Below are 24,024 nucleotides of genomic sequence, written 5' to 3'. Positions count from 1 at the left end.
TTTCTTCCGCGACTCCGAAACCCTCTTGACTTTTTATCCGCTTTCCCACCTCTACATCTTTGGGTAACATGCCGGATCGTTCACTCGATCTGTTCCTGCACCTTGCAATTCACAAATTAAGCACTGGTTGTTTAGTCCCTCTTAAGTCCTAGTGTGGGCGGAGTAATACACAAGGGTGAAGAGGCTGTACGAGTGCTGATAGTGCTGTAATATCTCAAATCAATCAGATTCAAAAGCCAGAAAGAGCTGTTGTGTAAATAAAGATATATGGCATTATTCAATACTCCATGTAGAGACGCACTGCACATAACAATATAGGTCATTTAAATCATGTTAGGTCACGTTGAATAATAAGGAAAAGACTTTTTATTTCTCCCCAAAGTGACTTTGTACACACATTCAGTGTTCATTTTCAACTCATACGCATGTAAATCCCTGAGCGAGGCAGACTAACCCATCGCTCTGACTGAGGTCTGCAGGATTAATGTTGTCCCGTCTGAGACTCTTAACCACCAACAAGTGGATTAAAAGCATGAAAAGGTCATTAATTGAGGGAGTTTCTGCTGGATCTGAGTCTGGCGTGTTCGGTGTTTTCACTCTTCCTCGCTCTTGTTCTCCACATCCGCTCCTCCTCCTCCTCCTCCTCCTCCTCCTCCTCCTCCTCCTCCAAGACCACACAGAGAAGATAATGAGCCTCATATTTGGGCCATCCATCAGTGCCTTAAACTAGAGGAGTTACTCGCTCACACACACTCACACACACACCACACACTCAGACATACTCACACAATCAAACACACACATAATTGCACATATATACACATTTACACACACGCAATGACACATACACACATAATCACATACATACATACACACACACACAAACACAAACACACACACACACACATAATTAAACAAACACACAATGACCCATACACACATAATCACATACCTACACACACACAATCTCATGATCACACAACACACACACATAATCACATACATACACACACACACAAACACACACACACACACATAATTAAACAAACACACAATGACCCATACACACATAATCACATACCCACACACACACAATCACACACACACACCACACACACACAATCACACACACACAATCACACACACACACAAACACACACACACACACATAATTAAACAAACACACAATGACCCATACACACATAATCACATACCTACACACACACAATCTCATGATCACACAACACACACACACAATCACACACACACAATCACACACACACACAAACACACACACACACACATAATTAAACAAACACACAATGACCCATACACACATAATCACATACCTACACACACACAATCTCATGATCACACAACACACACACACACAATCACACACACACACACCACACACACACACACACACACACAATCACACACACACACACACACACAAAATTAAACAAAAACACAATCACACACACACATAATTACATACATACACAAAATCTCATGATCACACAAAACACACACACATAATTAAACAAACACACAATGACATGTACACACATAATCACATACATACACACACACAATCTCATGATCACACAACACACACACACAATAAAACACACGATTAAACAAACAAACAATTACACATACACACAAACACACATAAGTACACACACACTCTCATGATCACACAAACACACATAATCACACGCACATACACATACACACACACACACACACACACACACACACACACGTGTTAATAATTTCGACTTCAACTCTATATTAAGGGAAGCGTGTGTGTGTGTGTGTGTGTGTGTGTGTGTGTGTGTGTGTGTGTGTGTGTGTGTGTGTGTGTGTGTGTGTGTGTGTGTGTGTTTGACTCATTCTGACATGCTCTCTCTCTCCCTCCACCCTCAGGCAACTCCAGCAGAGATGTGGGCCCGGCGCTGGGCTTGAAGAAGTCCAGCTCTTTGGAGAGCCTCCAGACGGCTGTGGCGGAGGTGACGCTCAATGGGGACGTCCCGTTCCACAGGCCTCGGCCCCGCATCATCAGGGGAAGAGCCTGCAATGAGAGCTTCAGAGCCGCCATCGACAAATCATACGACAAGCCGAGTGTGCCGGCGCTCAGTCCTGATGAAGATGACGAGGGCATGGAGACATGTAAGTGTCAGGACTGAAAGCCACACAACCATACTGACCCTAGCAACCATATAGAAATACACCTGCAACAACCAAGAACACTTCAGCCCCCATATGAATGTGGCCTAACAACCACATAGCAACACATTAGCAACCACTTTAAACACCCGGCAACCATCTAAACATATTTCAGCACCCATCCAGAACACCCTAGCAACAGCATAGCACTGCACTAGCAAGCACTAAGAACACCTTAGCATCTAAAAAGCAAAATCTTGGCAACCTTGTTGAACACCCTAACACCCTAGCAATAACCCAAACACCTTAGCAACCATGTAAAAATAGCAACTCCATCAACTGCAACACATCACCCTGGCAACAACTCAAAGCTGTTTAGCAACGACAAAGCACTGTCCTAACAACCCCCAAAGCACCTTGGCAACTAAAAACAGTACTCTAACAACCATGCTATAAACCTGAACAACATCAACTCAATCAGAAAGAAGTCCATAGCTTTACCTTAACAACCAAAATGCACTACCCCAGCAACCACCCTGAACAGCTTAGTGACTATAAAATATTACATTGGCAACCACCTTGAACACCTTAACAATCACATAGCATTTCCCTTACAACCAACAAGAACACCTTAGCAACTGCATAGCAACGTTTTAGTGACCACAAAGCACTTCCCTAGCAACTCCCCAGATTAGCTTAGTGACTAAAAAGATTACCCTGACAATCACCTTGAACACCTTAACAACAACATAGCATCTTCTTGACAACCAGCAAGAACACCTTAGCAACTGCATAGCAACACCTGTGCAACCAAATAGCACTACCCTAGCAACCACCTGAACAGCTTAGTGACTAAAAAATATTACCCTGGCAACCACCTTGAACCCTGTAACAAACATATCCCTTACAGCCAGCAAGAGCACTTTATCATCTGCATAGCAAGACCTTAGCGATCACATAGCAACACTATTGCATCCCAAAACAGCCTAGCAACCTTGTAAACATACTTTAGACTTTATTTTATGTAAATTAATAATAATAAATACAATTAATAAGCAAAGCAAAATAATACAACACATTTGTAACTCATACCTGTCTGAAAAAAATACCCTAGCCACCTATGACTGAACATTTATTATATTTTACCACATCAAAGAGTCATATTTTTGTGTGTGTAACAATGCCCTGGCAATTGGTCAACCAACATTAGCATTGGCAAGTCTTTATGAACAAATTCCACTCCGGTATTCAAGTCTGACGGTGTGTTTTGCTCAGTCCAGCCGCTGCATCATCTACTACTTTCTGTTTTCTCTTTATATTGAAAGTGGCAGCTCATGTAATCACAGCTATTACCATAATTGCAGAGGCACAGTAAAGGCGATCTGACACAATATCAATGCCAATTTCATCAGTGGTCTCGCATAACCACTGGCCCCTGGATATTACCAGTCCCCCTCCAATCAAAGATGACTTTTTAGACAGCACTCAGTAGGAAACAAGGCAGCTGGTCTGGTCTTGGAACATCATAAGAACATTCTGGCAACCACCCAGAACACCTTAGTAACTACGTTGTGATGTCATTGCAACAACCCAGAAAATTCGGTGACCCTACCCTAGCAACCATCAAAAGCAACCCCTAATGAACTACTCATAATACCAAATTACAACACCCTAGCAACCACATAGCAACACATTAGCAACTATATTACAACTCTCTGGAAATCACTCAGAAAAACATAGGGAACACACCCTAGCAATTACCTTGAACACCTTAGCAACTGCATAAAACTCCCTGACAGCCACCAGGAACACTATCATAACTGCATTGCTACACCTTAGCAAACACATAGCACCTCTATGGCCTAGAACCAAGCACCAAGAAATTTGGCAACTTAAAAACTATACCCTGGAAACTTTATTGAACACTTTAACACCCTAGCAACAACCCAAACACCTTAGCAACCATGTAAAATAGCAACTTTAGCAACTGTCTGAACACCCTGGAAACAACACACTACTCAATTACAACAACCTGGCAAACACGTAGCAACACATTAGAAACCACATCACAAAACCTTAGCAATTACCTTTAACACCTTAGCAACCCCATAGCAACCTCCTCACAACAACCAAGAACATTATACTCCATAACAATACACCTTAGAAACCACATAGCACTGCCCTAGCAAGCACCAAGACACCTTAGAAACCATGTAGCACCAAAAACACCTTAGCGACTTAAAAACAATACCCTGACAGCCACATTAACATCCTAGCAACAATCCAAACACCTTAGCAACCATGTAAAAATAGCAACATCTAGCAACCACATAACAACACCCTAGCAACTGTATAGCAACTCCATTGCAACCAACAAAGATGCTGAAGTAACTGCATTGCTACATCGTAGCAACTACATAGATCTGTCTTGGCAAGTTCCAAGAACACCTTAGCCACACAAAACCCTGGCTACAACCTAGAAACAACTTAGCAACCACATAGCAACTCCCTGACAACCACCAAGAACATCATAGTAACTGCATTGCTATACATTAGCAACCACATGCTGTAGCACTTCTACAACAAGCATCAAAAACGCCTTAGCGACTTAAAAACAATACCCTGACAACCACATTAACATCCTAGCTACAACCCAAACACCTTAGCAACCATGTAAAAATATCAACTACATGAAAACACACCAACAACAACCCAAAACTCAATTACAACACTTTAACAACAACATAGCAACACATAAGCAACCAAATCACAACCCAATACACAAAACAATACCTTGACAACCACATTAACACCCTAGCAACAACCCAAACACATTAGCAACCATGTAAAAATAGCAACTACGTGACAGCACACCGACAACAACCCATAACTCAATTACAACACTTTGGCAACAACATAGCAACACATGAGCAACCAAATCACAACCCAATACACAAAACAATACCTTGACAACCACAAAACCACCCTAGCTACAATCCAAACATCTTAGCAACCATGTAAAGATAGCAACTCCAGCAACTACATGACAACACTCTGACAACAATCTAAGACTCAGTTACAGCACTCTGACTACCTCATAGCAACACATTAGCAACCACATCACAACTCAATACACAAAACAATACCCTGACAACAACATTAACACCCTAACAACAATCCAAACACCTTAGCAACCATGTAAAAAATAGAAATGAAAATAGAAAATCCAGCAACTCCATCACAACACCCTGGCAACAACCCAAAACTCTTAGCAACCACAGATCAATGCCAATTTAATCAGTGGTCTCTTATAACGACTGGCCTCTGGACATTACCAGTCACCCTCCAATTGAAGATGACTTTCTAGACAGCACTCAGTAGGGAAACAAGGCAGCGGGTCTAGTCTTAAAGAGATCCTTCCACTGCTGAAAGTAGGTCAGGCCTTCCCTAAAACACTCCAGAGGAAATAAACAGCCAATAAGCCTGAGCAGAGCCTCCACTGTTCATTTCACCCATGACCAAATGAATTTCCAGACCGGACCTTTTTCCCTAATGGGAGCTGGATATTTAAAGGGATGTGGGTCAAAGACGAGACGCGGCCCGTTTTGGTGTCCACATCAAATTCCATTTACAAAATGATTGTAGGTCAGACTTTATTTTAACATACAAGTCATGCTACATTGTAAAAAAGCAATTAGTTACTTTATACAGTACTTAAGACGAGAATGATCAGATGACAGATTAAAAAGCTAATAATTAGGCAGAAAACATTATTATATTTATGCGATTGTTTGATGCTTGAAAAGCTTGAATTTTTCTAAATGCTCACAGACTCAGTGATTTACTACAGGGTTTGTTTTTATGGTTCATTAATTTCTTGAAGCAGCAGTTGGTCATTTTTTTCATATTTTATATTTTTATGATTTATTAAGCAATTTTAGAATGTTTCATTGCACAATTTCCTGCACTGAAGGTATTTTTCAACAAGTACTGCTATTATAATAATAATAAAATAATAATAATAATTATAATAATAATCATCATCATCATAATCATCATCATTATTATCATTATTACTATTAATCAAATAATTTGTGCATGCTTTGGGAGTTAAATTGATCTATGAATATAACACAGGATCAAGGACAAAAAGGGATTTTTTAAGCAGCCAAATAATGACTGATAATTTCACATTATTTTTGCACTTTTATTTTGTCGCTATTTGAATTCAATTTGCATTTTACAGTATTTTACATTTTTATTTTGACGTTTTTTGCATTCAATATGCATATTTCAGTATTTTACACTTTTTTTTTGGCGCTTTTTCGTCTTTAATTTCTATGTTACATTATTTTTGCACTTTTATTTTGTCGTTATTTGCCTTCAATATGTATATTACATTTTTTTGCACTTTTATTTTGATAATTTTGCATTTAAAATGCTTTGCAAGTTTATCACATAATTTTACACTTATTTTGACGTTATGTTCATTCAATATGCATATTACATTATTTTTGCACTTTTAATTTGACGTTATGCACATTTAATATGCATATTACATTAATTTTGCACTTTTAATTTGGTGCTATTTGCATTCAATATGCATATTACATTATTTTACACTTATTTTGGCGTTTTTTGTCTTCAATATGTATATCATATTTATTTTGCACTCTTATTTTGTCGTTATTTGCATTTAATATGATTATAACATTATTTTGCACTTTTATTTTGACGTTATTTGCTTTCAATATGCATATTACATTAATTTTGCACTTTTAATTTGGTGCTATTTGCATTCAATATGTATATCACATGATTTTTGCACTTTTATTTTGACATTATTTGCATTCAGTATGTATATTACATTATTTTTGCACTTTTATTTTGACGTTATTTCCATTCAATGTGCTTTGCATGTATGTCACATTATTTTTGCACATTTATTTTGACGTGAAACACACAGTAAATGTGCCGTCTGGTCTGTCTGACACGTTAATAACACCTGCCAGGAGGAAAAATAAGGAAAACACACACACACACACACACACACACTATCCCTTTGTTCTCCATTAAAAGATTCCATTAAAAGCCCGCAGATTTTTTTCCAAAAGAGTGAAATTATTGGCCTCAATCACTTTGTTCTTGTAAGCTGTGTCCACATTGGGCTTAAATACTGTCTTATCTCTTTCCCGGAGCAATAGAGGGCACATGCGTGAGATTCACGGCGGAAACATATTGCATTTCCCTCCTTCCGATATTCAAATAACTCTGTTTTTCAATTTAGATAAGAGGAACCTGCCTGTGCCCGTCACCCAGGTTAATAGTCAAAAGTTGACAGATAAGAGCGGGCTTTTTCTTTCCACACAGACACTTTTATTTACATAAAATGTGAATTCGGCATCGCCCCAGGAAAAATGTGTCACCGCGAGATATCCAGCCGGGAAAATGACTCGGTCTGCATTTGCTTGTGTTTTATGTGTTTTAAATATCAGACTTTCTTTCCTCGTCTTTATTTATTTATTTTTTTTTGCACGAGTGCCAATTTCAAGACTCCATTAAAAGCGATTCTGAAGGAGAAATGAATACCGCGCCTCGTCAAAAGGAGACGACTAATGACGCCTTTTGATTGCCGCGTCAAAACATTTACCACTCAGTCCTGTGTCGCTCAAATTTGCCGTTAATTACCCTAATTCGTTCCTTTTTACATTGCAGTCAACAATTAGCAGAACCCTAACTTACTGTGATAAACGCTTTAATGAAAACGCCATTGATCTGTGAAGGAGCCGCGGCGTTCACTGCCACTTTACAGCCTGGAGGATTCATCTCCAGCACACTGATGTCTGTAAATAACACAATTCACATGCGTCTCTATTGTTTTCTGCTCGGGTTTTGTCTTTCTGAAGACCAGAGCGAAAGTTTTGAAAGCACTTTCATACAGGTTATGGGCTCTAGTTTGACGATCCATGCGCAAAGTGCAGAGCGCAGGGTGCAAAAGCATTCAGGCCGTGTCAGAATCCACTTCTGCTATTTTAAGGATGGAAAAATTCCACTTTGCGCCGTGGCACATGGCCTAACAGGGTTATGCTTATTCTCTTAATGAGTTAAAGGTGTGTTTTGAGAATAAACCAATCAGAGTCTCATCTACCATTCCCTTTAAGAGCCAGCTGCGTCACGCCACAAGCGCATTTGCTATTTACATGACGACTTTGTAAGTGGAAAAACTGAACGCTTCACTATGAGGAAACAGTTCAACAGAGCATCTGCAGCGCGAGAATGAGAGATGAGCCTCCTCATTCTTTACTTTCCCTTTTACTCTCGTGGATAGGGAAACATGTTGTACACAAAGACATCAATTAGCCCAAGGGTCACCAACCCTCTTCCTGGAGAGCTACCTTCCTGCAGAATTCAGTCCCAACCCTGATCAAACACACCTGAACCAATTAATAGTACCTAAAGCAGCACTTGATAATTACAAACAGGTGTGTTTGATCAGGGTTGCAACTGAAATGTGCAGGAAGGTAGCTCTCCAGGAACAGGGTTGGTCACCCCTGAATTAGCCTATACATAATTAATTTTGTTTATTAAGCACAAAGTTTTGTTTTAAAACTATTTCTAAATTCAGTTTTAATTTCCAGCAAACTAATAAATGAACAATAATAACGAGATGTGGTCAGAAAACTGAGTTATATCCTAATACACATGCTGGTCTAAAACCTGACAGGTGGGCAAATCTAAGCTTGCTTTTAATAAAACAAATATAATTATGCATAAAATAAATCAGTGGCTCTCAAACTTTTTTTATCAAGTATCACCTCAGAAAAAATTGTCTCTCCAAGTACCACCAAAATGAGCAGTATTGAAATACAATAGCATAGTCGACCCAGTAAAGCAGCTACAATTCTGCACAGTTAAAAAAAAGTGGCATATCACCTCAGAAATATAGGCTATATGTCATATATGGCATATAATATACATCGTTTTTGACAAATTTTTAAATGTGTGTAGCATGTACATATTTCATTCCCCTGCGTACCACGTTTGAGAACCACTGTAATAAATAATAATAACATTATACAAAAGCAAATTGTCATGAATAAACTGAAAAAGCCCTCCGAGATGAAGAAGGCATGAAGGCAGTGGTGTTTGTATTAATGTAGGCTAGAAAATAATAATTTTTGTACTATTTTAATTATTTAATTCTTTTTCATATGTAAAGATATTTCAGTATTGCTGTACATCCTGTGTGTATTAAGCAAAGCGATGCGCACAACTAACGCACTCTGTGCTGGACTATAGACCTGCTTTGATCTGGTCTATTAAACAGACTATTTAAGTTCTTCAAGATAGCAACGCGCCAGCAATGCGCCTCAACACTTCCTTTTTTAAACCACATATGAGGTCAAATGCATTTGCTATTTAAACAGCGTGGTGCAAAACGTCAAAACGACTCTTGCTCCAAGCTAAAACCTGCATACAACAATTGCGTCAGCCTTGCTCCACATTGCGCCAAGTGTATGATAGAGCCCTATATGTTTGAAATGAGAACTGGAGCTGTAGAAATGAGCCGTCGTCTAATTTCAAAATGCTGTTTAGCTTTAAAATGCAGGTGATCACTTTGTGTTGAGGCTTGTTGCAGTCGGCTACTACTGTAATAAGTGATTATTTATTTATACTCTTATTTTGGTGTCCACATCCAATAACGAAATAATTGTGGGTGGCACGGTGGCTCAGTGGTTAGCACTGTCACCTCACAGCAAGAAGGTCGCTGAGTCCCAGTTGGCATTTCTGTTTGCATGTTCTCCCCGTGTTGGTGTGGGTTTCCTCCGGGTGCTCCGGTTTCCCTCATAGTCCAAACACATGCACAATAGGGGAACTGATGAACTAAATTGGCCATAGTGTATGAGTGCGTGCATGTATATGGGTGTTTCCCAGTACAGGGTTGTGGCTGGAAAGCCATCCGCTGCGTAAAACATATGCTTGAATAGTTGGTGGTTCAATCCGCTGTGGTGACCCCTGATAAATAGGGGACTAAGCTGAAGGAAATTTAGTTATTTAATTGAACAGCCCTAACTCGCACAGGCATGAGTCTCCAGCTCCGCATCTCTGCCGAATCGTGGCTCCATTCAGAAGCACTTTGCTTTTAGTGTCCCCTCATTTTTTGTCCTCCTTTCCTAGCGTTTCTAAACTTACAATTAGAGAGAAATTAATCACGTCCAGCGCATCAGGAATGGAGACAGTGGCTGTAATCAGAGCGAATGGAAATGAGCGATATCAGCCAGCTGCGCTCCCGTATCATTATACTGATATGCTGAAGATCACCAAGAAAGGTGGAGGAAAATCAATTAGCATAGCAAACGAATCTTCAGAGATAAAATGCTCGCTTCTGCACAACTGCACTCCATTTACTACTGTAAAAAGTGATTATTTTACACCCATTTTGGTGTCCTCGTCAAATTACGTTTACAAAATAATTATTGGTCACACTTTATTATAATGCACAATTCACGATACACTGTTCAAAGCGATGAGTAAACCTGTTGCCTAAAAGTGACTTTAAGTTAAGTTGGCTTTACTTCAAAAGAAGTGAGTGAACCCATTGTAACTAGGAACTATAAAGTTGATTTAACTTAATTTTTATAATTATGCACATTTTGTAGTTCATTTACAGGTTTGCTCACTTTCTTAGTAAATCATTTTTACAGTGCACTCACAATAAGGATGTGCATCATTAATGAAATGCATTGTTAATAATAATAATAAACATGAGATGATGATCATGATGATGGTCACGATGATGCTTATAATAATAATAAGAAGAAGAAGAAGAAGAAGAATAATGATGATGATGATGATGATGATGATAATAACAATAAACTAATTATAAACAAATAATTATAAATACAATAATAATATTAATAATAATAATAATAATAATAATTCAATAATCATTTTGTAATTCGCTTTGGATAAAAGCGTCTGCTAAATGTAAAATGTAAATGTAAATAATTACATTAGTAACAACAACTACAATAATAATAATAATAATAATAATAATAATAATGATGATGAGGATGATGATAATATTAAACAAATTATAAACAAATAATTATAAATACAATAATAATATTAATATTAATAATAATAATAATAATTAAATAATTTTATTAGTAACAACAACAACAATAATAATAATAGTAATAATAATATTAATAATACATTGTATACATGTTTATTATTATTATTATTATTATATTATTATATTATATTATTAATAATAACAATAGATATAATAATAACAATAATAATAATGATGATAATAATAATAATAAATATAATAATAATAATAAAAATAATAGTTATAATAATAATAATAATAATTAAATAATTTTATTAGTAACAACAACAACAACAATAATAATAATAGTAATAATAATATTAATAATACATTGTATACATGTTTATTATTATTATTATTATATTATTATTATTATATTATTATATTATTTTATTAATAATAACAATAGATATAATAACAATAATAATAATAATGATGATAATAATAATAATAAATATAATAATAATAATAAAAATAATAGTTATAATAATAATAATAATAATAATATACATGATCAATGTATAATTTCATTATATAATATTCTAAAATATTCTAAATTCTAAATTAAGATTGATTTATAAATAATATTTTAAAATAATATTTAAATGTAATTACATGTTATTTTTTGCTGAAAAAAAAACCTGACAGTGATTTAAGAAACTAAACTTTTTAAGGCAGTTTTTGAGAAAATCTGGATTGCATCTTTATTTTAAAATGATTCATTATTTATCTTGTGAAACAAAATTATAAATAACTTATCGTCATCATCATCATAATTATTAATATTATCATTCATTTTTCTTCGGCTTAGTGCCTTTATTTATAAGGGGTCACCACAGAAGAATGAACCGACAACTATTCTAGCATTTTTCCGTCCGTCCGTCCGTCTATTTATATATTTACCTTTAATAATGTATTTTGCAATGTAAACAGCTGATCTCCACATCAGAAATATCTCATAAGGCTTTATAATTAAACTGCAGGATGTCTAGACCAGATCTCGGCTTGAGCAGGAACATGCACATTAATCATCAATTTAGACAGACTGGAGATTTCTTTAATATTTTCCTCAAAAATGAACAAAAGATGAACTTTCACCTCCTGAACTTCTGAGTTATTTTTATTGGGTCAGAGAGGAATAACTGCAATAGACGTCCTGCATTTCTGAAGATCTGACCCTTCAGAAGACCAGAGATAATGGGGTTCATTAAGTCAATGTTTAAAGGAGTCAGATCATTGAGGGTTTCTGCTCTAAGACACTGCATTAGCCCAAATTCATACAGGAGGTCTTTGATACTATTATTTGGTTGCTTTTAGCAAATTAGCAAATCTGTTAGTTGCATTGATATAGTAGCATAGCTTAGATATAAATTGATATAAATAAAAATAGATGTGGTTTTTATGTATTTATCTATATTATTATTATTATTATTATTATTATTATTATTATTATTATTATTATTAAATATTATTATTATTATTATTAAATATTATTATTATTATTATTATTATTATTATTAAATAGAATTACTATTATTATTATTATTATTATTAAATATTATTTGTATTTATATATTTATTATTTATTATTTAGGTAGTAAGTGTTGTACAGAACCAATTTAATTTAATCATGTATTCATTTCATTCATCTATTCTGATGTGATAATTGTATACAATTGTTTATTTGTTTAAACTGTAGTAGTATTCATTTGCTTATTTATTTTTATTCAGTAGTAGTAGTCACAATAGTATTAATTTATTATATAAATAGCATTAATTTATTTATTTGTCTATTTTTGTATTTATTTTTGCATTTATTTAACATTTATTTATTTTTAATATTCATTATTTGTATGTATTATGTATTGTTGAGTTAGTATTATAGAGACCCACACATTTTATTTTATTTTATTTTAATTAATTATTTTATTTATTTATTTATTTATTTATTTATTTATTTATTTATTTATTTATTTTAGCTGTAGTTAAACATTTTATTTATTTTTTATTTTATTTTTAATTTTTTTATATTATTACATATATTTTTTTATTTTAGCTATAGTTAAACATTTTATTTATTATTTATTTATTTATTTTATTTTATTTTAGCTGTAGTTAAACATTTTATTTATTAATTTCATTATTCATCCATTATGTTGTTTATAGTAGTATATAAATGTTTACGTGTTTAATGTTTAAATTTATGTATTTATTTATTTATTTATTTATTTATTCAGCAGTAGTACCAATATTTTTCATTTATCTTTATTTTAGTTGCTTTTATGTATTTATATTCTATACAAACAAAGAATTTACTATATTTATTATTATTATTATTATTATTAGTAGTAGTAGTAGTAGTAGTAGTATCATATTCAGCTTGAAGTTAGCATCATTTAAACTGTAGTTATACAGCTTAGATTTTGAATTAATTTCTGAATGCATAACTAAACCATTATTATTATTAGTTTATTTTGTGATTTTTTTAAATGTTATTGTAAAATAACTGTCAACTAGCCTGCAAGTAATTACACTGAAAAAAAAAAAAATATATATATATATATATATATTGTAAATAATATATAAAATTATATATTGCAAACAGTTTATATGGGCAGAATTTAAACAAACAAATGAAATGTATTAATGTTCAACTTAGTTTGTTTGTTTAAATTTAGCTCAAATAAATTGTTTGCAGCCACTTACCTTAAAAAACATTAGTAAATCCAATTAATCTTTTTTTTCACTGGGCATTGCTATGTGGTTGCAAAAGTGTTGTTAGATGATTGATCCAGAACTGTTTTTGTGGAAATCTGTTAACAAATCCAGTCACTCTCTCTCTCTCTCTCTCACTCACTCTCAGTGACTTAAATAATCTAATTCAACATATCTTCCTGTCTAACTGATTATATCTGTATCTCTTTGACTTTCTCCATCATCTCAGTGGAAGAAGACACAGAAGAAAGCTCACGGTCAGGCCACGACTCCATTTCTACAGCCACAGACCTCACTCTTCCACCCTCCAACACTGAGATCAACGGAGAACGCACCAAAGACGATAAGAAAAAGGACAAGAAAGACAAGAACAAAGCCAAGAAGGGAGTGCTGAAGGGCCTGGGCGACATGTTCAGGTAGGAAAACGGCCTCAGGTGCTCAAACCACAGTATTTAACAAGTGTTTGTGGAGTATGTGGGACTCACTGGAGCTAATAGGGAGACCTTACCTTGACCCGCAGTCTCACTATCAGTCGCTCCAGGCAGATTTGATGGAGGTTATTTTTAATAAGGGAATGTTTTATTCATCAATGCGTAGACTACAAGCTCAGGTTCATCATTACAATTGCAGAATTTGGTTGCTTTTTGAGATAAATGCATATGAGGGCAAGCCAGTGATCCTCTTCAAACATTGCCTGGGTTTTGTATTCATGAAAACTGCTTTTAAAATACTTTTGATTTGGTTTAATTAAAGAATTAATCCAATAAATCGTCCATCTAATGAATATATCGGCCTGTGTCCTGTGAAAGCAAAATACAACGTTCACAAAAATTGGTACATGTGAACATCAATGATGTGAGAGGCTACATGTCAAATTTGATCAGCTTCTCATACTTGGAAAACTTAAAAGTGCAAAATTAACGTATTATAGGCAATACAACAAAAAAAATCTATACTTACACAGTCTGTTAATTAATATTTCACTGTTGTGGTCAATATTTGGAGATTGGTTTTGGGTGACTGTTGTTTGGTTTATTTTTAAGAAGGGAATGTTTGATTCATCAATGCATAGACTACATGCTCAGGTTCATCATTATAATTGCAGAATTTGTTTGCTTTTTGATAGGGATGTAAAAATATTGTAAATACCGTCATACCGCAATAGTATTTTTTTTCAATATTACCGTAGGCGCATGACTCAATAAAACTATATTTCTGAGAAAAGTTCGCTCAGGCGAATGAAGCGAACGGGAGGTAGCGGGAACTACAATTCCCATCAGCCCAGGCGTGGCCATCATCCTTTGCGGTCTGTTGTCACTACAGATCCAGTAATGCGGAAATGGAGTGTGCTGCTAGTAGCAGGGAAGAAAAAGAGCTGGAAATGATCGAACCTAAAGCGGGTTTTAAATCAGATGTGTGGAAGCATTTCGGTTTCTTTTTAAAAAGATACGAATAAGGAGAAAAAGTGACAAAGAAAAAAACAATATGCAGGCACTGCCAGACTGGGGTGAAATATAAGTCAGGGAATACGACTAAAAACAGTCATGGGGACTGCAGAACACAGCACACTTGTTAGATTAATGCAGACATTGACTTGTACCGCAAAGAGACCTCTATCTCACTCATGGCATGTCCTCTCAGGTGGTGGAAAGACAATGCACAACGTTACCCACTGCTGTCAACCTTGGCTAAATCATATCTCTCTGTCCCAGAAACCTCAGTCCCAAATGAGAGGGTTTTTTTCTGTTGCTGGGGTCATGCCCAGAGATCCAGCTTTTACCATATTATAGTCATATGATAATTTTCCTTAAAAAACCCATCTCTATCTGAGTGAGTGAGTGATTAAATGTTGAATGTGATGAGTTTTCAACAATACTAAATTGAAACTTTATTTTTTTTATATAGTTTAATAGTTTTTTGTTATTGAAATTGAAAAATTGAAGTTCCTGTTTCAAAACTTACAGATAGATGGCTGATTTGTATGTCATTGATATGTTCAGTGCTAAAGTAAATAAGTACTTTTGGCACTTTTTTGAGTCTTTTCATTAGTTTTGTTTTCCTGTAAATTACTCAATAAATACCGTACCTTGCCATTCTTACCGAGGTATTACCCTACCGTGAAATTCTGATACCGTTACATCCCTACTTTTTGAGATAAATGCATTTGAGGACAAGCAAGTGATCTTCTTCAAACATTGCCTAGGTTTTGTGTTAATGAAAACAGTTTTTTTAAATACTTTTGATTTGGTTCAATTAAAGATTGAATCCAATAAATCGTCCATCTAATGAATATATTGGCCTGTATCCTGTGAAAGCAAAATCCAAAGTTTATAAAAATTGGTTCACTTGAACATCAATGATATCTGAAGCTACATGTAAAATGTCATCAACTTCTAATTCTTGAAAAACCTAAAACTGAAAAAAACAATTACCTGATCTGTTCTTTAACATTTCACTATCGTGATCCATATTAGGATATTGGTTTTGGGTTTTTAATAGAATTTTAGTTGGTTTAATTAAAGACTAAATCCAATGCAATTTCTGTCATCATCTATCTAATGAATATATTGGCCTGTGTTCTGTGAAAGCAAAATCTAAAGTTGACAAAAATTGGTACACATGAACATCAAGGCCAACTAAGCTACATGTCAAAATTCAGCAACTTATCTTACTTGACACTCTTAAAAGTGAACAATTCACTTACTTTGGGGGAAAAAGCTATACCCACACAATCTATTCTTTCATATTTCACTATTGTGGTCCATATTTAGGGAATGGTTTTGGGTGACTGTTGTTTGGTTTATATTTAATAAGTGAATGTTTTATCGATCGATGAATGGACTACAGGCTCAGGTTCATTATTACAATTGCAGAATTTGGTTGCTTTTTAAAATAAATGTCTTTGAGGGCAAGCCAGTGATCCTCTTCAAACATTGCCTAGGTTTTGTGTTCCTGAAAACAGTTTTTAAAAGAGTTTAATTGGTTTCATTAAGTATTTAATCCAATTAAAGTTCTGGCATCGTCCATCTAATTAATATATTGGCTTGTTTAATGTGAAAGCAAAATCTGAAGATCATAAAAATTGGTTCATGTGAACATCAAGGCCATCTGAGGCTACATGTTAAGTTTCAGCAACTTCTTATACTTGACAAACTTAAAAGTGAAAAAATGAACCTAATTTAGGGGAAAAAGCTATATTCACACAATCTGTTCTTTAATATTTCACTATTGTGGTCATTTTAAGGGGATTTATGGATTAGGTTTTAATAATTAAATGTCATATTCATCAAAACCTCTGAAAATTCATCACTGGTAATTGATTGGCATATTTTCTAAAAGTAACATATTATAGTACAATGAAATTCCATTCTCTAAACATTGCTGCCCTGGGAAGCTTTTGTGTTCCTGTAAACACTGTTGTCAAAAGAATTTGGATTAGTTAAAACAGATTTAATTCAATACAATTTCTGGCATCGTCCATCTAATGAATATATCGGCCTGTATCATGTGAAAGCAAAATCTAAAGTTCACAAAAATTGGTACATGTGAACATCAAGGCCATCTCAGGCTTCATGTTAAATACCATCAACTTCTCTTACTCGACCAACTTAAAAGTGAAAAATTTACTTAATTTAGGGGAAAAAGATAATGCCACACAACCTTTAATATTTCACTATTGTGGTCATTGTAAGGGGATTTATGGATTAGGTTTTAATAATTAAATCTTATATTCATCAAAACCTATTAAGATTTATCTTAGGTAATTGTTTGATTGGCATATTTTCTGAAATTAACATATTAAAGTACAATGAAATGCCATTCTCCTAACATTGCTGCCCTAGGTAGCTTTTGTGTTCCTGTAAACACTGTTGTCAAAAGAATTTGGATAAGTAAAACAGATTTAATTCATAACAATTTCTGGCATCGTCCATCTAGTTAATATATTGGCCTGTTTCCTGTGAAAGCAAAATCCAAAATTGACAAAAATTGGTACACATGAACATCAAGGCCGTCCAAGGCTAAATGTCAAATTTTAGCAACTTCTCTCACTTTGCAAACGTAAAAGTGAAAAATTTAGGAATTACAGAAATAAAATGCAGTAAATGCACAAATCTACATCACCCAGATCTGTTCTTTCATATTTCAGTTGTTTAAGTGAGGAATATGTAGTTATTAATTCACATACTACCTGTTAAAATTAATATTTGCTCAATTCTGGATTGGTAAAGTTTTTTTTTTTTTAATGAATCTAATGAAGTGGCATGATGATGATGATGATGATGATGATGATGATGACGACGATAATAATAATAATAATAATAATAATAATAATTATTATTATTATTATTATTATTATTATTATTATTAAGTAGGATATTGCTTATATATATATATATATATATATATATATATATATATATATATATATATATATATATATATATATATATATATATATATATATATATATATATATATATGTATGTATGTATGTATGTATATATATATATATATATATATATATATATATATATATATATATATATATATATATATGTATGTATGTATGTATATATATATATATATATATATATATATATATATATATATTTTTTTTTTTTTTTTTTTTTTTTTTTTTTTTTGGAAAGTCTACTTTTACAATTTGACACCTGCAAACCACTGCAAAAAGTTCTACCAAGCAGGCCCATGTCATGTACAGTACAGATATTTAATAAATAACCCACTATAAATAAAAGAATTAACGTATGCTTTTTGTTTTCACAAGCTTTAGAGATGTAACATAAATTCCACTTTTAAATAATAGGTCACCTATAGCTTTCATCATGAGGCTGTGTTCAAAATGACATCAATGTTTTTAAAGTGCACTGCGAAGGGAGCACAATTGTAAACATGAAGATCACTAAACTGAACTGTAAAAATAGTTAGAAAGCAAATTACACCTAAGAAAGATGACCTTAATGCTTTTTTATTTTTAATAATTCCAACTTTGAATGTTAGCATGTTATAAATGCATAGGGCATAGGGGGGTATAAGTGGGAATAGAACACAGCCAGGAACTATGTTTCTAACCACAGCTCCAGAGGTGTAGTTGCAAGTGCTCCAGTTTTCGATGCAGTTTGCGAATGTCCGTTGGAGTGATGGGTTTGGGAAACGGCAAATCAACAAACTATGTTTGTAACGACGGAACTTGCGACCTTAGTTGGCTAACGATGGTTTTGGGAAAAGCTCCCCTGGGTAGCTTTTTATATTTGTGTAAACGGTGTTGTCAAAACAATTCAATTATAACAGATTTAATTCGATACGATTTCTGGCATTGTCAAAAATGACTATATTAGCATCTGCCCTGTGATATATATAAAACAATTGGTACATGTGGTAAATTGAGACTATCTGAGGGTCCATGCCAAATTTAATGAATTTCTGATTCTTTGGGGACTCGAAAGTAAAACATTCATTCATAAACACACACATATATACATGCAAACTTACATAATGTACATACAGACATTGTATTTGAGTAGTTTTTATTCTCAATGCATTTCATTTTAAAAATCTGTTCTCACCTATTCCCTATTTGTCTATTTGTTGTGGTTTATTTCTGATAAGGGAAAGTTTGACGCCCTTATGCATATATACTACCTGCCCAAATCATCATACAGTAGGTAATTGCTGTATTAGTAACTGAAATAAACACGTTAGAGTGCAAGGCAGTGCTGCTCACCAAACATTGCCGCCCTGGGTAGCTTTTGTGTTCCTGTAAACAGCTTTGTTGCCTAGTTAAATGTCACCCCGACTGTGACTGATTTGCAAAATTTCAGCGCCGACTTCAGCCTACAAAGAGGTCGAAGCAAATGTGGAATCGGATAAATTTGAAAATAAATCCATATGGAGGATTAACATTTACTCGGCTTCTCCTCACAAAGCACCACCGGAGGGACGAGGCAGGTACAGATAAAATACTTTGGGGAGTTGCTATCATGAAAAGGTGCTTTCCTGGTCTCCTGCCCCCCTGGGCTCTTTGAAATAACAGGTCGCGCATCCATTTTGTTGGGAATGCAGTAAACGTTGCCCAATGCCAGGCTAATTAAGCCCGGGCCTCCATTAATTATTCTGATTTGGTGCTCATTTGAATCCCGCATAAATTAGCCACACTCTTATCTGCACAATAAGTTGTTTTGAGGCGGATTAGCCATAATGGGATTAGTTAGTGTAGTACGTCGCATGCTGTGCAGTAATGAACAATAAAAACGACAAGTGTTTCCAGGTCATGTTTCAGGAGCACTAAAGGGTCGGTTTTTAGTGCCCCCTTGATTCCCGCTCCCCCAATCTTTTGTCCCGTTCAGTGAAGGCGGTGGACAATTATTAAGACATAATAGCATGTTAGGTCGTGGCCTGCGTTTCGAGCTGAATTTGATTAAGTAATTAGGAGTATGAGAGCGAGGACTTCAGCTTTCATCTTAATCAGTGTTTAGGAGTGGAGCTGTTGGTAAGAGCGAGGTACGTACATACAGAGTGTCTCATCATATTGTCAGAATTGCATATTGAGTTTATAAACAAAATAACTCAATCTTGTTTATTCATGTTGGTAGTTTATTTGCATAATAGCATTTTGAGGAGGCTGAAATTGCAAACAAAATTATACATTGTTATTTGTTTAACTTTATTGACGACAAATTCATCAGAATATTGAGTAAAGATCATCTTCCATGAAGACATTTAGCAAATTTCCTTCTGTGAATATATCAAAACTTCATTTTTGATTAGTAAAAGGCAGTGTTGTCTATAGACCTTGTTCACAAAACTGTCATGACGAGTTCTTAAATCTTAAATCCTTGAAAGTTTTTAATATTTTCATTGTTTAAAAAATGTATGTACATTCATGTGCATTTATGTATGTATTATATCATTTTGCATCAAATTACAAAAGGCAAATGACCGTTTGTGTGAGGGGTTTGTAATGCAGCGTCTATGGGGGCAGGGCAGTGAATTTGACAATAATCTCTCTCATATATATTATTTCATATTTCTGAAAGTCTTGATAACACCATCAAGGAGTTTTTTACCTTTTATATCCGCAAACACGATTGTAAAAAAAAAATATTTGTTTTACTCTCCCATTCACTGCACTCTAAGTTTACCCAACTATGATGACTTCCGCTACTGAGAAACGCAGAAATCTGAAAAGGGTATTTGCACAGAATTTCTTCTCATAATTATTTTCTTTTTCCATCCTTAAAGTACAAGAGGTTGTGTATCATGTTGTGGAAGTCTGGCCACAACGTAGCACTGTTATAAATATATATATATATATATACAGTTGAAGTCAGAATTATTAGCCCCCCTGAATTATTAGCGCCCCTGTTTATTTTTTTCCCCCAATTTCTGTTTGATGGAGGGAAGATTGTTTCAGCACATTTCTAAGCATAATAGTTTTAAAAACCTATCTCTAATAACTAATTTATTTTATCTTTGCCGTGATGACAGTAAATAATATTTGACTAGATATTTTTAAGACACTTCTATACAGCTTAAAGGGACATTTAGAGGCTTAACTAGGTTAATTAGGGTAACTAGGCAGGTTAGGGTAATTAGGCAAATTATTGTATAACAATGGTTTGTTCTGTACACTATCATAAATAAACAGCTTAAAGGGGCTAATAATTTTGACCTTAAAATGGTGTTTAAAAATGTATTAACTGCTTTTATTCTTGCCGACATAAAACAAATAAGACTTTCTCCAGACGAAAATACATTATCAGACACACTGTGAACATTTTATTGCTCTGTTAAACATCATTTGGGAAATATTTAAAAGAGAGAAAAAAAATCAAAGGCGGGCTAATAATTCTGACTTCAACTGTATATATATATATATATATATATATATATATATATATATATATATATATATATATATATATATATATATTCCTCCTATCCCAGAATAGCCTGGATATCCAGAACATTTTTAAAGTTATTCCCTGCTGTTCATCTAACTTTCATGAAAATTGAAAGTTAAATATAATCTAGAGGCAGCCTTGACAAGAATGTGGTCCAAAGAATTTCTATTTAATTCAATGCAAGTTTCAGGCAGTGTCCGTAATGAATATACTGGTTTGAATTCCATGAATTTAAAATCCAATCTACACAGAAATTGGTATACGTGTATATCAAAGCAGTTTGAGGATTCTTGCCAAATTTCAGCAGTTTCCGATTCTAGCAGAATTTAAAAATAAATCTGGCCTAAAGTCAGATTCAAAACTTGCATTGAAAAAGCTGTTTCACATCATCCACACAGTAGCTGGTCTTCAATTATAATCGTGGCCATGTTCAAGCACCCTCCAATGTATGTCTATGGGAATTTCTCTGAACCACCGAGACAAATTGGTGCACAAAACAGTTACCTATGACATTCATTCATTCATTCAATCATTCATTCATTCATTCATTCGTTCATTCATTCGTTCGTTCACTCATTCATTCATTCACTCATTCATTCACTCATTCATTCACTTATTCATTCACTCATTCACTCATTCACTCATTCACTCATTCACTCATTCATTCACTCACTCATTCATTCATTCATTCATTCACTCATTCATTCATTTATTCACTCATTCTTTCATTTACTCATTCATTCATCCATTCACTCATTCACTCATTCATTCAATCATTTATTCATTCACTCATTCATTCATTCATTCACTCATTCTTTCATTTACTCATTCATTCATTCACTCATTCACTCATTCATTCACTCATTCACTCATTCATTCAATCATTCATTCATTCATTCATTTTGATCTGCTTTTCCGGGGCTGGGTCGCAGGGGCAGCAGTCTCAGCAGTCCCCAGACTTCCCTCTCCCCCTGACACTTTCTCTAGCTCCTCTGGGGTTATTCAGAGGCATTCCCAGGCCAGCCGAGAGACATAGTCCCTCCAGTGTGTCCTGGGTCTTCCCCCAAGGCCTCTTCATGGAGAACACCTGGAACACCTCCCTATGTAGGCATGTGAAACAGATGCCTGAGCCACCTCAGCTGACTTCTCACAATGTGGAGGAGCAGCGGCTCTTCTCCCAGATTACAAAGCTCCTCACCCTATCTATAAGGGTACGCCCTGTCACCCTGCAAAGAAAACTCATTTTGGATGCTTGTATCCAAGATCTTGTCCGTTCGGTCATGACCCAAAATGTTCACTTACAATACAGTATGATCACCTATAATGTGGTGTTTCTCAGCAAGAAGAATGAAAGGTGTAATGTAGGTGACATGTCATAGTTTAATACTTAAGGATATGGTTTTGTTCTAAGTCGTAACCTTAATAGGAGCAATATCAATATACGGTCTGCAGCTAGACTTAGTAAACCCACCTGTAATTATAGATGGAGGCAAAATTAGCACAGGAGCCAGAGGTGAAAAAGAATACGCATTTAGTGTCCGTGTTAGCGAGAGAGTGGGAAGGGTTGTGAATGTTCATTAAGAACTGAAACGCAGGTCTGGACCCCAGCGGAGACACTCACTCAGCACAGAATCGTCCTCTCTTACTCTCATTACCTCTACTTCTCCTCTGAGAGCCATCAGAAACTCCCATCACTAAGGAGATCACACACACACACACACACACATATACATGCATGCACACACACCTTGCCAAGAGAGTATGGATTACTGACATTCAACTCCACTTCTTGCTGTCTCTCTCATTGTGTTGTTCAGACACATACAGATTCGCTCTTGCTGCAGTACACACTCATCTGCAGTCTCTCAAGGCCCATTTAACTGTAGCCCTTCACTTTTTCATCTCTTCCATCTCAGTATGAGGCTCACACACACACACACACACGCTCACCCGAGGAGGTCTCTGAGGCGTTTGCAATACACTGCAATTGGAGCTCATCTGCATGCGTGAGTAAACGTGCTCTGATGAGCTCTGCGCTTAATGGACACACTGATTGGAAGAGCATTAAAATCAGAACAGAGAGAAAGAGGGAGG

General features: G+C 34.8%; 1 protein-coding gene across 9 annotated transcripts in view; it reads left to right on the top strand.

Annotated features, from left to right (window-relative positions):
- Positions 1 to 24,024, top strand: part of pard3aa (par-3 family cell polarity regulator alpha, a) — a 647,780-nt gene that overhangs the window by 430,818 nt on the left and 192,938 nt on the right. For all 9 annotated transcript variants that reach the window (XR_015524636.1, XR_015524633.1, XR_015524632.1 and 6 more), the window contains 2 exons: positions 1,936 to 2,178; positions 14,238 to 14,424. Coding sequence is in view for 4 of the 9 variants with exons in the window: in XM_087309010.1 (XP_087165136.1) it covers positions 1,936 to 2,178; positions 14,238 to 14,424 (430 nt within the window). In the remaining 5 variants the exon portion in view is untranslated. The remainder of the gene's footprint in view (positions 1 to 1,935; positions 2,179 to 14,237; positions 14,425 to 24,024) is intronic.

This window comes from Danio rerio, chromosome 24 (genome assembly GCF_052040795.2).
Source record: "Danio rerio strain M-AB ecotype USA chromosome 24, GRCz13ab, whole genome shotgun sequence".
NCBI classification, from domain to species: Eukaryota; Metazoa; Chordata; class Actinopteri; order Cypriniformes; family Danionidae; genus Danio; species Danio rerio.
This window is presented reverse-complemented; position numbering and strand designations above follow the sequence as displayed.